This window comes from Ixodes scapularis, unplaced genomic scaffold (genome assembly GCF_016920785.2).
Source record: "Ixodes scapularis isolate PalLabHiFi unplaced genomic scaffold, ASM1692078v2 PGA_scaffold0__279_contigs__length_252992795, whole genome shotgun sequence".
Lineage (NCBI taxonomy): Eukaryota > Metazoa > Arthropoda > Arachnida > Ixodida > Ixodidae > Ixodes > Ixodes scapularis.
The window spans coordinates 107,007,937-107,020,516 of NW_024609835.1; the positions used below are offsets into that span (position 1 = coordinate 107,007,937).

The following is a 12,580-nucleotide window of genomic DNA, read 5'->3' on the forward strand; positions in this document are numbered from 1 at the left end:
CGTGTGTAAAGCGTCTATAGCGTGCCCAGACAATGGCGGACTCGGAGGATTAGCGTAGGAGACATGCGAATCACCAACGCTTAAAATCAAGTGTGGCTCCACCACTCCTTCGCAGAAAGCACCGACCGAGAACACCATCGCGGTGAAGGTGGTCAGTCGCCGGTGTTGTATTGCCCTCGGGAAGCACGAGACGCAGGCGAAGTCCTACAAGATCTACCCGATCTGCCCGCCCGCCGTGCAGAACGGTCAGTGCCACGTCAACTACCTGCGCAAGACGCAGTCTTCGTTCAGTTGGGACTGGGGACCGTCTTTTCCTTCCCAGGGAATATGGTAAGTGACAAGCACCTGTGGCAAAAAAAAAAAAAAAAACAAAAAAAAAAACGAAAACAAAAAAGAAACACTGAAATGAAAAATATTAAGTTCCTAGTTGGTATTTCCCAAAGTAATATTTCCACGTAAAGAACTGTTCTTTTCGTGAAAAATACATTTTGTGGCATGCACTTTTTGTTTAGGCGCTCTATTTCTTTTTCTTCATTTTAGTGTTTCTTTAGGTTGTTGTCGGTGTTCATTCGGTCGTCATATGCGACTGTGTACATCGAATAGAACATCCAGGCATGTTATTTTTTATTTTTTCTTAAGAGAACGTTTTGTATGCTGGAAGTGCGAGAACGAACCTTCCGAAGGTTCGCTGCTATGCACACGATTGTACAGCAGCGGACCTAGAAGAATATATTGTGCGCGAACAAGCACAAAACAATTTCTGCTAGTGCTATCTTCGTAGATTACCTAAATGACTGACTGTCGTGTTTGTTTGTTTGCTTTTTTTTTTGCTTTTTTTTTTAACCCGCGCGTGTCTTCATACCAATAGCCCTGCAACTACACATCTTCAAAGTCGCGCAACATGCCCTTTCTTTATGCGAGAGGAACAATTCCCAGCGAGCGATAAAAACGAAAGAGCGGCGCGAGCTTGGCACTGCAGCAGGCGTGAAAACCGTGCACCCCTGAAACGCACTAGTATCACCCAAAATCGCAGCCGACATTCCATTTAATCTCTATACTCTGTTTCACCCTTATGTTGTACCGCAGCGAAGGCTAGGGTCAGTAAAGAAGTTTTCGGGGGAAAGGAAGGCTGAGGAGAAGGAAGCAGACGGAACGCTGGAAAAAGGAGGAGGTTTCCTTCTCTCTTCTTTATCATTCCGTTGGCTCGCTTCTCGCCAGCCTTCCTTTCCCTCGAATATTTTTCTTGACCTATAAAGCCTGGTTCAGACAGCTGCGTTTGACTGCGTTTGACTGCGTTGCGGCTGCGAGAAACCGGGTCATCCCTGCTGCTTCTATCGCGTGCCAAGATGATTCCTTGAATTGGATTCCACGCTTCATACGAAGCACAGATGTGCCGATGACTCGCTTTCGCTTCTCGACGCAACGAAGTCGAGCGCACTCAAACGCAAGTGTCTGAACCGGCCTTAACTGTATATAGAAGCGCGAACTCTTAGCACTGGCAGCTGCCCTTAATGCACGAGCGCTTGTGCCGCCGAGATGTGCCCTAGAGCAAGGAGCTCGCGCTTGTAGACTTTCCTCCGGTACATCATAATCATTTCCATAGAGAGGTTCCGGTGCAACCCAACGAGCTTGAGTAAACTTAGAGCGGTAAACCAGCGGCCAAAAATGGCACCCCCCCCCCCCCCCCCCGATTGCCGCCATCTTGTCTGTTTGCCACATTAGTGATCACGTGACGTTAAGATGGCTGCGCCCAAAGGTGGGCCAGATCAGATTGGCCAGATCACGGTCAGCAGATGGGCACTCTATGGCTGCGTTCCAACCTTACTCGAATGGGTCCACTGTTCCGGCGGATCAAGTCACGTGACGAGACAGATGCAGCAATGCTGGACGCGGGTAGGTTTTCGAACGCAACGGGTACAAGACCTTCACCCAAAAGTCAGACAGAAACTGCGTTCGATTTACCTGCACCTTTTGCACCGGTGTAGAAAAGTATAGGGCGGTGTACTTCCGGTCGCATCTCAATACACACACCGGAAGTAGACTGCCCTACACTTTTCTGCACCGGTGAAGGAGGTGAGAGTAAATCGAAAGCAACTTTATCTCACTCCCGGATGAAGGTCTCGTACCGTTGCATTCGAAAACGTACTCACGTCCAGCATTGCTGCATCTGTCTCGTCACGTGGCTTGATCCGCCGGAAAACTCGGATCCATTCGAGTACGAATGGAACGCAGCCCCAGAGTGCCCATCTGCTGACCGTTATCTGGCCAATCTGATCTGGCCCACCTCTGGGCGCAGCCATCGTAACGTCACGTGATCACTAATGGGGCAAACCGTCAAGATGGCGGCAACCGGGGGGGTGCCATTTCCGCTGCAGGCAGTGGGTTCCGGTTTACCGCTCTAAGGTAAGACTCAAGCTCGTTGGTGCAACGCTTCGAATAAACAGATACGTTCGAACATCAATAGACCGATCTCACTAAGCGTTCGGCGCATGCGTGACGCCGCCATAACTTCAGTTCACAGGAGGCAGACGGCAGTACACGAGACGGCTCGTGCTGTCTCGTGCTCTGCACGCCAAGAGCTCCAGCGGGGTTGTCGCGCGTGCAAAAAAACTAAAGTTCCCTTGATGCACTCCGTCAGCGGTGGCGTAGTCAAACTGGCTGGTGAGATCGGTCTATTAAGAAACTCAGGGCATCGCGAGTACTGAAACAACAAATCACGATGCAAGTGTCGCGAACTTAATAAACAACGCCCTGTGCTTGTTAAAGGGGCCCTCCGGAGCTTTCTGCGATCGTCTGTTTATGTTGTTATATTGCGTAGTAGGTGCAAGTTAATATGTATACAAAGTTTTAGATTACAAAACCGTTTATTAAGCAGATGGCAGTAGAAATATATCGGGACTATTTTCTCTTGGAAGACAATCCGCGATTCCCTGTCCATCGCTAAACTTGACCAATGGAAATGCTGCATCTCGCGGTGAATGCGAACGTTATTATTGCAACACTTTTTAAGCTTGTTGTAAATTAGAGCTTGAGAAACACGTAAACTGATTGTGGTGCGGGAAAAATAGTCCGCAATTATTCCTCCAAAACCAGCGAACTATGTTTTCTCCCCGCAAGCTTGTTGCTAGGGTGTGATGCGTCGGCGCGTCGGCTCGTCTGCTTCCCGGGGCGTCTGCAGGCGCGCGTTTGCGGGACACGTGTTCCTTCTTCCCGTGGATCCCGACTCCGAAGCCAGCTTTGCGATCCTTCCACGTCAACGAGTCAAACTTTTCCTTGTCATCTGTGGAATGCGACTGCGTATTGCAGTAGCGGTGCGGTGCGACGAACGACGACTGCCGAGCACAAAGTCCGGGCCCCTTGACGACGGTCTGCGCGTGTTCCAGAGAGTCCTCCGCGGGTCGGCGGTCGTCCGCGTTGGTGACGCGCAGTGCCGCCGGAATCCTTCGCTTGCTATTGGCTGACGCGTAAAGAGATGCCCCTCCCGTTTTCCGGGGTCATCTCAGAAAGGGGGGCGTGCCGGGGACTTTGATCGCAGTTTTAACTTTTAATAGGGAAATCTGCCGCGCATGACGGTAATTTTATGATTTTTAGGATCCTTAGGGCCTGTAGATTGAGTTACCGCCATAAATAAACCATCGCAGAATGCTCCGGAGGGCCCCTTTAAGCTGTCACAATGACTATACACTATAATTATAATCTTTATATTCAACCCTGGAGGGTTGCGGCACCACAGAAAGGCCGTTGGTCCGTACCCGAGGCCTATGGTTCCGCAGTCGTGCTCATTCGAGACATTGGAGTACACAGTCACCGAACGCCTCACAATTCCACGGGTTCCGATCTACCGGCAAAACCAACTCAGATTTGCCTGTTCTTTACAAAAATTTCGACTCGACATTCTGTGAAAACGAAAAAGAGAATGCCCACGCGTATTTTTTTTTTTTTTTCGACAGATCGCGCAGAGATCTAATACTGAGATCGACACGAGACCTTTGACATATGACGAAGCTCAAATGTCGGTCTAACTGAAGAAGTCAAGCTTATAGACGCTGAAGACACACGAAACGTGACAGGCGCAAAATTCTCGTCTTGCGTCAAACCTGATTAGTGTCTCGAATACTTTCGGGACTCCGCCTGTTCTTTGGACAGCTCGTATAGTAGATGTGTGGACAATTTGGGAGTGCCCTATGACAGCGAAAACATTGCGCGACATCGCAGTTCGATTCAGTTTGTTTGAGATGTGTGTTAGTTATGGCGCTTTCTCCACTACGGCGACAAACATCGATGATTTTGTCTTAGCTCGCAACAAGGCAAAATCCTCTTTTAGTGGCGAGCCAATCGATATTTCATTAACGGGGCCTGCTAACTAGGTGTATTTGAGACATCTGCGTTCCGCGTTTGTTGCATCGGCGATCTGTGGTCGGTGACAGCTCAAGAAATAAAGGGCTTGACCTACTCTGTTCAAGCCTCTAGCCTCGAGATTTCCTTTTTTACGTTCTTATCAGCTAATCCAGCCATATTTAATTGGCTACGGAGCTATCATGAGAGGCTCCGCGCTCGTCACGCCGCGCCTTTCTTAAAGTCCAGTAGATTTTCTCGATTTTAGGGTTCATACCGTTTTTAGTGAAGGAAATGTTCCCAAATTAAGAGGCTTAATGTTTTTTGTTTTTTTTTCGATGCCTTATGTAGTTTTGTCGATATCGTAAAAGTTTTGTTTCCGGGGTTTACGGTGAAACCGAAACTAGCGGCTCGAACATGATGGCAATCCCTGTGATCAGCCGCATGGCCATCGTGTGACGCAAAGTTCGTACCGCGCTGCCGCAAAACATGCGACTGGCCTAGTATAGCAAGATCAGCGCAAATCAGTCAGGTAAGATGCTACGGCTGTTTCACTGCTTTCCTTCGTGATATCAAACATCTGTAACGAATATTAAAACACATTTATAAAGTTGCCGACCGAAAAGAGAATTTGCCACGATGAACGCAGGCTCAGTGCAGGCTCAGAACAAGCCTCCACTTATGTCATGAAAAGAACTATAATCTTGTTGCTGTGCAATGGACGTTGCAGAAGCGTTGTGGAAGCTGATCGTAAGCTCTCGCTGTGCAGGAACGGACTAAAATGTGGCTGCCAGTGAATTCCACCTTCGGCACCACTACGTGCTTGAGGGAGCAGGGAGGCAATAATCTTCATGCGCCATCGCTGAGCGGACTTACAAACTACGACCACTAAAACATAAAACGACAACAAACAAAAATCATCCGCTGAGACGGCTGGACACGCTGCAAAAAAACGCGGCAAAAGAAGCGGCATTACGAACAAGTAACCTCTGTACGAAATGTACGAACATGGCATCGGGGCACAAGGTTGCTTGACAAACAGCCAACCATTAGTGTAATATTTTAGCAGCACTCGTATTTGGCCTCCGTAGATCGAGATCAGTCGTTTATTCTAATTTATGTTCATTCCTTGGCGTCCTTATCGGGTGGAATGCAATCTCATTGGCTCCGAAGCGATAATAAAATGCTAAGAACCAGACACGCCCTGCGTTTTGAAACTGTCGGTGACCATAGCCACTGTAGTGCATAGACCACGAGTTGAGTAGCAGAAAAAAAAAAAGAAATTGGCAGCGAAACTTACCTGCAAAGTATCTCAATGTATCAAATGCATTTGTGTCATGGGACGTCAACTTCCCCGTTTAATTTAGCGGAAAATGCACAGACGGACGGACGGATGGGCAACATTTTTGGATTGTGAGGTAGCGTTAAAAAACTATTTCGCGCTTTAAAAACAGAACTGATAATCGCGTGTAAAGATCGGCGGTGAATATCACTGAGATACTTATGATTCTCCGAATATATGTGTGTATGTAAATATCGTGTGTTGGTTTTTTGGAGCATTCTGATTTCTCGCTCAATCGGTTTCAAAAGAATGCGGTTGTGTGCCATCGGGCATGAAATTACTGAAATGCGTTCTGTTTTTTCCTCTGCTCCTTTTTTCTTTCTAGGAAATCTATAGAAATTGAAGCCTATGATGCAGTCATCATTCGTGACATTACCGTTAAAACAACCCTGAAAAGTAAGTTTTAGTTTTAGACATTTATTTTTATGTTTGCATGTTTCTCTCTACCATTATTTTTTGCCGTTATTTTACATCTCTCTGTTCTGTTTACGAAAAATACGGAGGAGGGTGCTTTAGAGCTCACTTATATATATATATATATATGCGTGTGTGTGTGTGTGGGGGGGGGGGGGGGGGGGGCGCGGGGCCAAAGGCGTGGGTACAACTGAAAGGAAAAGAAAACCCTTGGTGAAAACAGCAACAACGAACGGTTTATTCTTCGACGTTTCGGCTGGAGTCCGGCCTTTGTCAGGAAGAGCTTTTACAGATGAACGCGGGTGGTATTTATACAAAGCTACAATGATATATATATATATATATACTCACCGCCCTCACTATGATCTATATATATATATATACTGTATATACATATATAACATTTTGGTACATGGAAATCAGAGGAAGGTGTACTATATATAGACTTAATTTCAAACATGGATAATAATTAGTTCACCATTTATTTATTTTAGTGATTTCTTTTTTTATGAGTGAATTATTTTACAGTGACACAAAAACAATAAAATAATAATAAGAGAGTTTTTTGGTTTTTTTTTCCTACACCGGTTTTGCGGACAAGTTGTTAATTTTTTTTATTCTTTTTTTCACCTTAAAGGTTCTTTCGGGCATTAGAAAAGGGGAACGTGATACAAAGATTCGTACAACTGAACCAAGTAGCAACAAAAAAGAGACAAGGACAAAAAAAAAAAAAGGTAAAAAGCATAAATTGAAGGTACAAGCATTTGGCGCAAGTTCGGCCTTCAAACACAAGATATAAAGTAGATGGCGCACAATTGAAACATGTGCATCAAAAACAAGACACTGACAAAAACAAATATTCTAGGGATACAAGACCATTTAAGGTTTAACATATTTAGAGTGGAGACGAAAGACTGATAGTCACTATTGGAGGCAATTTCTCTGGGGAAGCTGTTCCAGTCCCATATAGCGAGGAATAGTGGAGAGTTTTTTGACATGTTGGTTCGTACAAATATAGGGTTAATTTTGAAAGGGTGATCTAAGCGGGACAGTATATGGTGAGCCGGTAATAGGAATGAGTCACTAAAAGGCGAGGGACTGTAATAATGTTTATAAATAGACGATAATCGTGCGAGGTACCTTTTTGTAAGTAACCAAGATATGATCAGTCCGAGTTTTTGCTATCTGATTACCAAAATGTTCCTTTCTAGCAAAGTCCGCAATCATGTTTTCGATACCATAACCTGCAAATATATCGAGAAAATTTCCGACGCTATATTTTGTTGCCGTTTTCACGTCAATGTTGAAATCTCCGGCTAATATTGAACACTTACACAAGTTCAGCTCGAGTCATGTAACAATTCATAAAGCTCTACAAGAAATAACCAAATATTAAGTCTGGAAGTCGATAGACCGCACATGCCGTGAATGATGCCTCTGGGCCATGTTCTTCTACAACCAACAGTTCTGCCTGACTAATCGATACGCTAATTGTATTGGTTAAATAATTATCGCGTATAAGCATCATGACACCTCTCCCTTTAAGCATCAGACACCTTAGTAATACAAAATATAAGCTAAGAGATTGAATAACCTCTTTTATATATTTTTGCCAATAATAATGAGAACGTTAAAAAAATATTTGATGCCAGCGCCATAGCCTTCGATGCCCCAGCTTTAATTTAGCATTTTAAAGGCCCTTTCATTTTGCTCTTTATGCAGACAACTTGTTTTTCTTTTCTCCTGAAATTATAGAAGAGTCCGACGGCACAGAGCATTGGACCCTGGAGTTGGATGCCTTCTACGAATCGGCGTCAGACCAGTCCCTCGACGGCGCCTACATGATCAGTCTGGACGGTGTCACTCTGGGCCAGGATGCCTTGACGTTTCTGCCATCGGACAAGAAACATAGCAAGATCCGATTTGTGGTTCCTATCTCTCGAGTGAGCGCTGTAGAGTTCTTTGCTGGTGTGTAGTTTCTCGGTGTTCTGTCAGACTGCCTAAGCGCCCGTATTCAAGAGCAGCTTTAGAAGATCAGGGCGTCTTCACAATTTGTTTTTGAGTGTTATTATTGGTTGAGGTCTGACACAATGAGATGGAAGGGTAGCCAAAACTTATCGGTTCTAAAAAGGAACTGACAAAAAAAAATAAAAGAAGCCAGTTCTTGATTCCCTTCAAACGCCGAAAAGATGTTCCGTAAACACCAACTCATTGGCTTCCCAAGGTCCTATGGTGGAAATGGCTGTATAGAACGTCGCTTATTCAAATGCTTTGCTCATGAAAAGAAAAGGGTTCCTATTCAAATCTCGTTGCTTCTAAGTACTGTTTAATTAAAAAATGTTCCACGAGTAAAAGAGAGAAAAAAAAAAAGAAAACTAGTATTGCGTAAAAACATTTTTTATGTATATATCGCCATCAGATGATGATATTTTTATCAAATTTTGTGACAGGTAAAACACCAATATTAAAAAACTTCGACGTTTTAGAAGCTACATTTCTATTTAACCAATATTGATCATGGTCATGAAATATACTATATTGCTGTGTAATGAAAGAAAAACAATTTTAATTTCAAAATATTGAAAAACGTTGCTAAAAAAAGGGTGCACTGCGGAGGCTGTTTAGACTATAAAGAATATTCTCCCAAGTTTTTCATTTGGGAGAGCGTAGGCAACCAAATACTGTATTGTTAGCATCTGCCAAAAGCGACAACCATATCAGTGGAAGCTGAACACGATAGAAGTTTGCTGCCGCCACTCGTTCAACAGCAATACGCACAACTAAGGCGGTCAATAAATGCGCAAATATATATTCAATTCAAACTAAGTCACGGGAGAAAAAAAAAGTCGGACTAAATTTACACAAAAAAATGCGCACGGATTTCCTCGAATTGCGGCTCGGTCGAACTAAGTCCCGGGTGGAAGAGAATGAAGGGAGAGACTCCGGAAGGAAGAAAATGGGATACTTCTGAAGGAAGCCGAACAACTTCGTGTCGTGCCTACTGCGAATGGCGACGTGCATAATTTCTTTTTCTTCGTACGTAGGCTTTCCTTAGGTTTTCAAAGCAATATAAGGGCGTTCTTTTTCTTTCCGAATAATTTTGCTTTGTATATGTCATACGTCGTTTATACGACGTAAGTCAAAGGGGTCGTTGGCTGTTTCAAGGGACCGCATGAGTCGACTTCTTAGCGTGTCGAGCTAAGATTATGTACTGCAGTGGCGAAAGATGACGAAGCCTGGATATAAAAATATCACAAAATTAGCTTACCTGAATAAGAAGTAATAAACCAGGAGCCTGACTTTGCTACTTCGCTACCTACCGCGTCTGTCTGCCAACAAAAGGTGTCTAATTGGCGCAACGGCCGACACATTGAGGCAGGTAAGAGGCAGGACGGCTTAGGAGGGCACAGCAGACACTAATCTTCGATAGCAGGCGATGTTTTCGAGTCAGGCAACGCAAGCGCATCTGGAGTAGTGCATAAATTGTTTTTGATAAAACACCGCATTGAATGGACACAAACCTAACGAGAAAGGTCCTTTTAACAAAAACACAGTGAGGGCGCAGGTGATGTGCTATAAGTTTACTGTTTTGTTAAAACACCTGAGACTGGACGAGAAAATCTTGAAACAACCAAAATACAAGATACAGGGGAAAAAATCAGTCAGACGACGTCTCAATGTCAGCTACTACGTTTATTCAGTAAGCCTCTCATATACACATTGAAACCAAGGTCGTCACCAACCAGCACGCACACACAAACAAAAATTGTTTTCCTTTGTTGTTTTCTTACCTTCAAACTCTGCAGCCACCATCGTACACACTTATGACAAGCCATGACAGGCGTATGCCAAAAAAGGCCTTACCGACTTCCAGTTCCGCCAACCGACGTTCCAACTTGTCTAGGACCGCGAAAGCCTCAATCAGTAGTGTTGATGACGACGGCGAAGAAAACGAAGATTCACATCAAAAGGTTACTACCAACTGCTGCAGTTACGATTAACAAAACCACAGTGAAGGCGCAGGCGAGCTGGAGCTTGTTAAAACAGTTGAGAATGGGCGGTAAAAGTAGCAGTGGCGGAACGCGATGATAATCTAATCATCCGCGTTTTGCCACTGCTAGCTTTGCACCTGCTGCACCAGTGGTAACTTTGGTGCGCCGCCGAGTTTCCCACAAACTTCAGGCTGTTCTAAAAAGAGTTGATTAAGTGTTATTTGATGATGCTCAGTAAGTTTCTAATTGGAACCATATGTCTATTTTCACTAATTAAAAGGTAATTCACAAATTTTAATTAATTAGCCGACTTATCGCAAAGATTAGCCACCCACATAACGTCCCCCCTGGGCGTATAATTCTTACCCGCACAAATCGTTTTAGTGCACCTTTTAAGAATGTTTTGTAATAAATCTGTTTGAATTAAAATGGAACATCCGGTATATTCCATCTTTCGCGAAGCAAATGACGTAGTGTCGCTTATTAATGCTTTTAATGCGAAATCACTGATCATCCTGAAATTCTTTAAATTGAACGGAGATGCTGTTTACCACAAAGAGGAGGAAAGCAGGGTGTCTCTTTCAGATGCCTCCAGTATGCGCTCGTAGCCTTCCACCGTGCTTGAGCTGCGAGTGCACGCTTCAAGCTTACCATACGCGAACATTTTACCGAAGGTAGGAAGCTCGCGCTGGAAGGGCGGGACAACTGAAAGACCTCCCAGCCGTTCTCATTTTGTCAGTGACCCGCATAAACGGCCTGACTATTTGCATTCATCTGACTTTGGTATTTCCTGGTTTTTACTTTCCAGAAAATTCAAATTGAAAAGTGGTGGCCGAATGGTTACGGAGCACAAAAATTGTACCTTTTGGACGTGTCAGTTTCCGTAAACGGAGAAGAATTCTCGAAACAAATGAAGATTGGTTTTCGAACAGTCGAACTGGTGCAGGATGTCGTTGTGACACGTGAGTGCCCAACTGGATCGTTTCTTTTGCTATCTTGTTATATATATATATATTTTTTAAGTAACACATACGTGTTATAGACCAGCTTTTTAATACGCTTCTGTATTTATTTCGGATCAGCGTCCGGAAGTAAATCCAACACAAACTTGGACTTCTACTTCAAGATCAACGACGTGCCAATCTATGCCAAAGGAAGCAACTGGATTCCAGCAGACAGTTTCCCGGAACGCATCACGCCTGACTACATCGAGCACCTCCTGCGCTCAGCCAAGGTAATACCACTTGAACGTTCACGGTTGTTTTCACAGCGGAGCTGTTAAGGGCTAGTTTCTCCTGTTTCGTGTCCGGTACCTAACAAATGTCGACACAAAACTCTGGACAGCTACCACCATCTATGAGCGACGGCGGCAACCAGACAACCAATTTGGTTGCCGCTGTCGCTCGTAGATGGCGGCAACCTTTCCAGCCTTTCCGTCAAGGTGCGCAATGGTCCGGTGCCGCCGTCGTGTACGTCCCCCTCAACGCCCAAGAGAGACATTGAAGCGTTCATGATGGATGTCATCGGCTGGGTCATGCTCGGCGACGACACTTCTGCCGTAGTGACGGGTGACTTTAACGTTGACACTGCGCGCCAGGAGGGAAAGTGGTTCATTTCGCGTATGCTCCAGCACTTCGGGCTTGCGTGTGTGAACGAACCTATAAGGTGCTCACGACCAGGCATCGGACGTGTATAGACCTCGTCTTCACGAAGAACGTGCCTTCCGTCAGCGTACACCCTATGGGGGTGTACACAAGACCATGGTCACTGTGGTTAGGAAATAAATAACAACCTCGTATATATATATATATATATATATATATATATATATATATATATATATATATATATATATATATATATATATATATATATATATATATATATATATATATATATATATATATATATATATATATATATGGGTGGTTTCATCTCAAATCGTGCAGGCAAAAAGGGTCGAATTTTTAATTTCGGTGAAAAAAATATATGTTATGGCGCCGTTTCTAAAACCGCAGTCGACACAAACCGCAAGTTCGTCGGATTTTTTGTTCTCGACTTATGAATTTTTAAAGAGGCCGCGGCGAAAAGCAGTGTTTTTCACACCCGTCGTGGGTCGGATGTTTTGCTTGATCTCCCACCATGGATTTTAAGTCCACATTATATTATCTTTTTTGAAGCACTCTGTGGACACATTTAAAAGGCTCCAATACCATGAAATAATTTTAGGCCTTTTGCTTTTTTTCTGTAAAAATGTCAAAAACGCCCCCTCGGTCAATTGTTGACGAATTTTGACAATTAATTACTGGCGACCTACTTGGGTTACACCGATATTTTTTATGTCCACAGAGAGCCCAAACCACGCTCTTTATATTTATTATAAAATGCCTTGGCTGTGTAAAATATCCTTTGCGGTACGTTTACGTTAATATTATGCAAAAACCAAAAAGTACCATTTTTGAAATTGATTTTCTCAAAAAAAACATTTTTTATTTTT

At 44.0% G+C, this 12,580-nt stretch overlaps 1 protein-coding gene across 1 annotated transcript in view; it reads left to right on the plus strand.

Moving 5' to 3' along the window:
* Positions 1-12,580, plus strand: part of LOC8050860 (beta-mannosidase) — a gene marked incomplete in the record, with an annotated part of 51,241 nt that overhangs the window by 16,048 nt on the left and 22,613 nt on the right. The window contains 5 exon segments of the mRNA XM_042289381.1: positions 173-330; positions 6,003-6,073; positions 7,847-8,034; positions 10,892-11,045; positions 11,166-11,317. Coding sequence (XP_042145315.1) covers positions 173-330; positions 6,003-6,073; positions 7,847-8,034; positions 10,892-11,045; positions 11,166-11,317 — 723 coding nt within the window.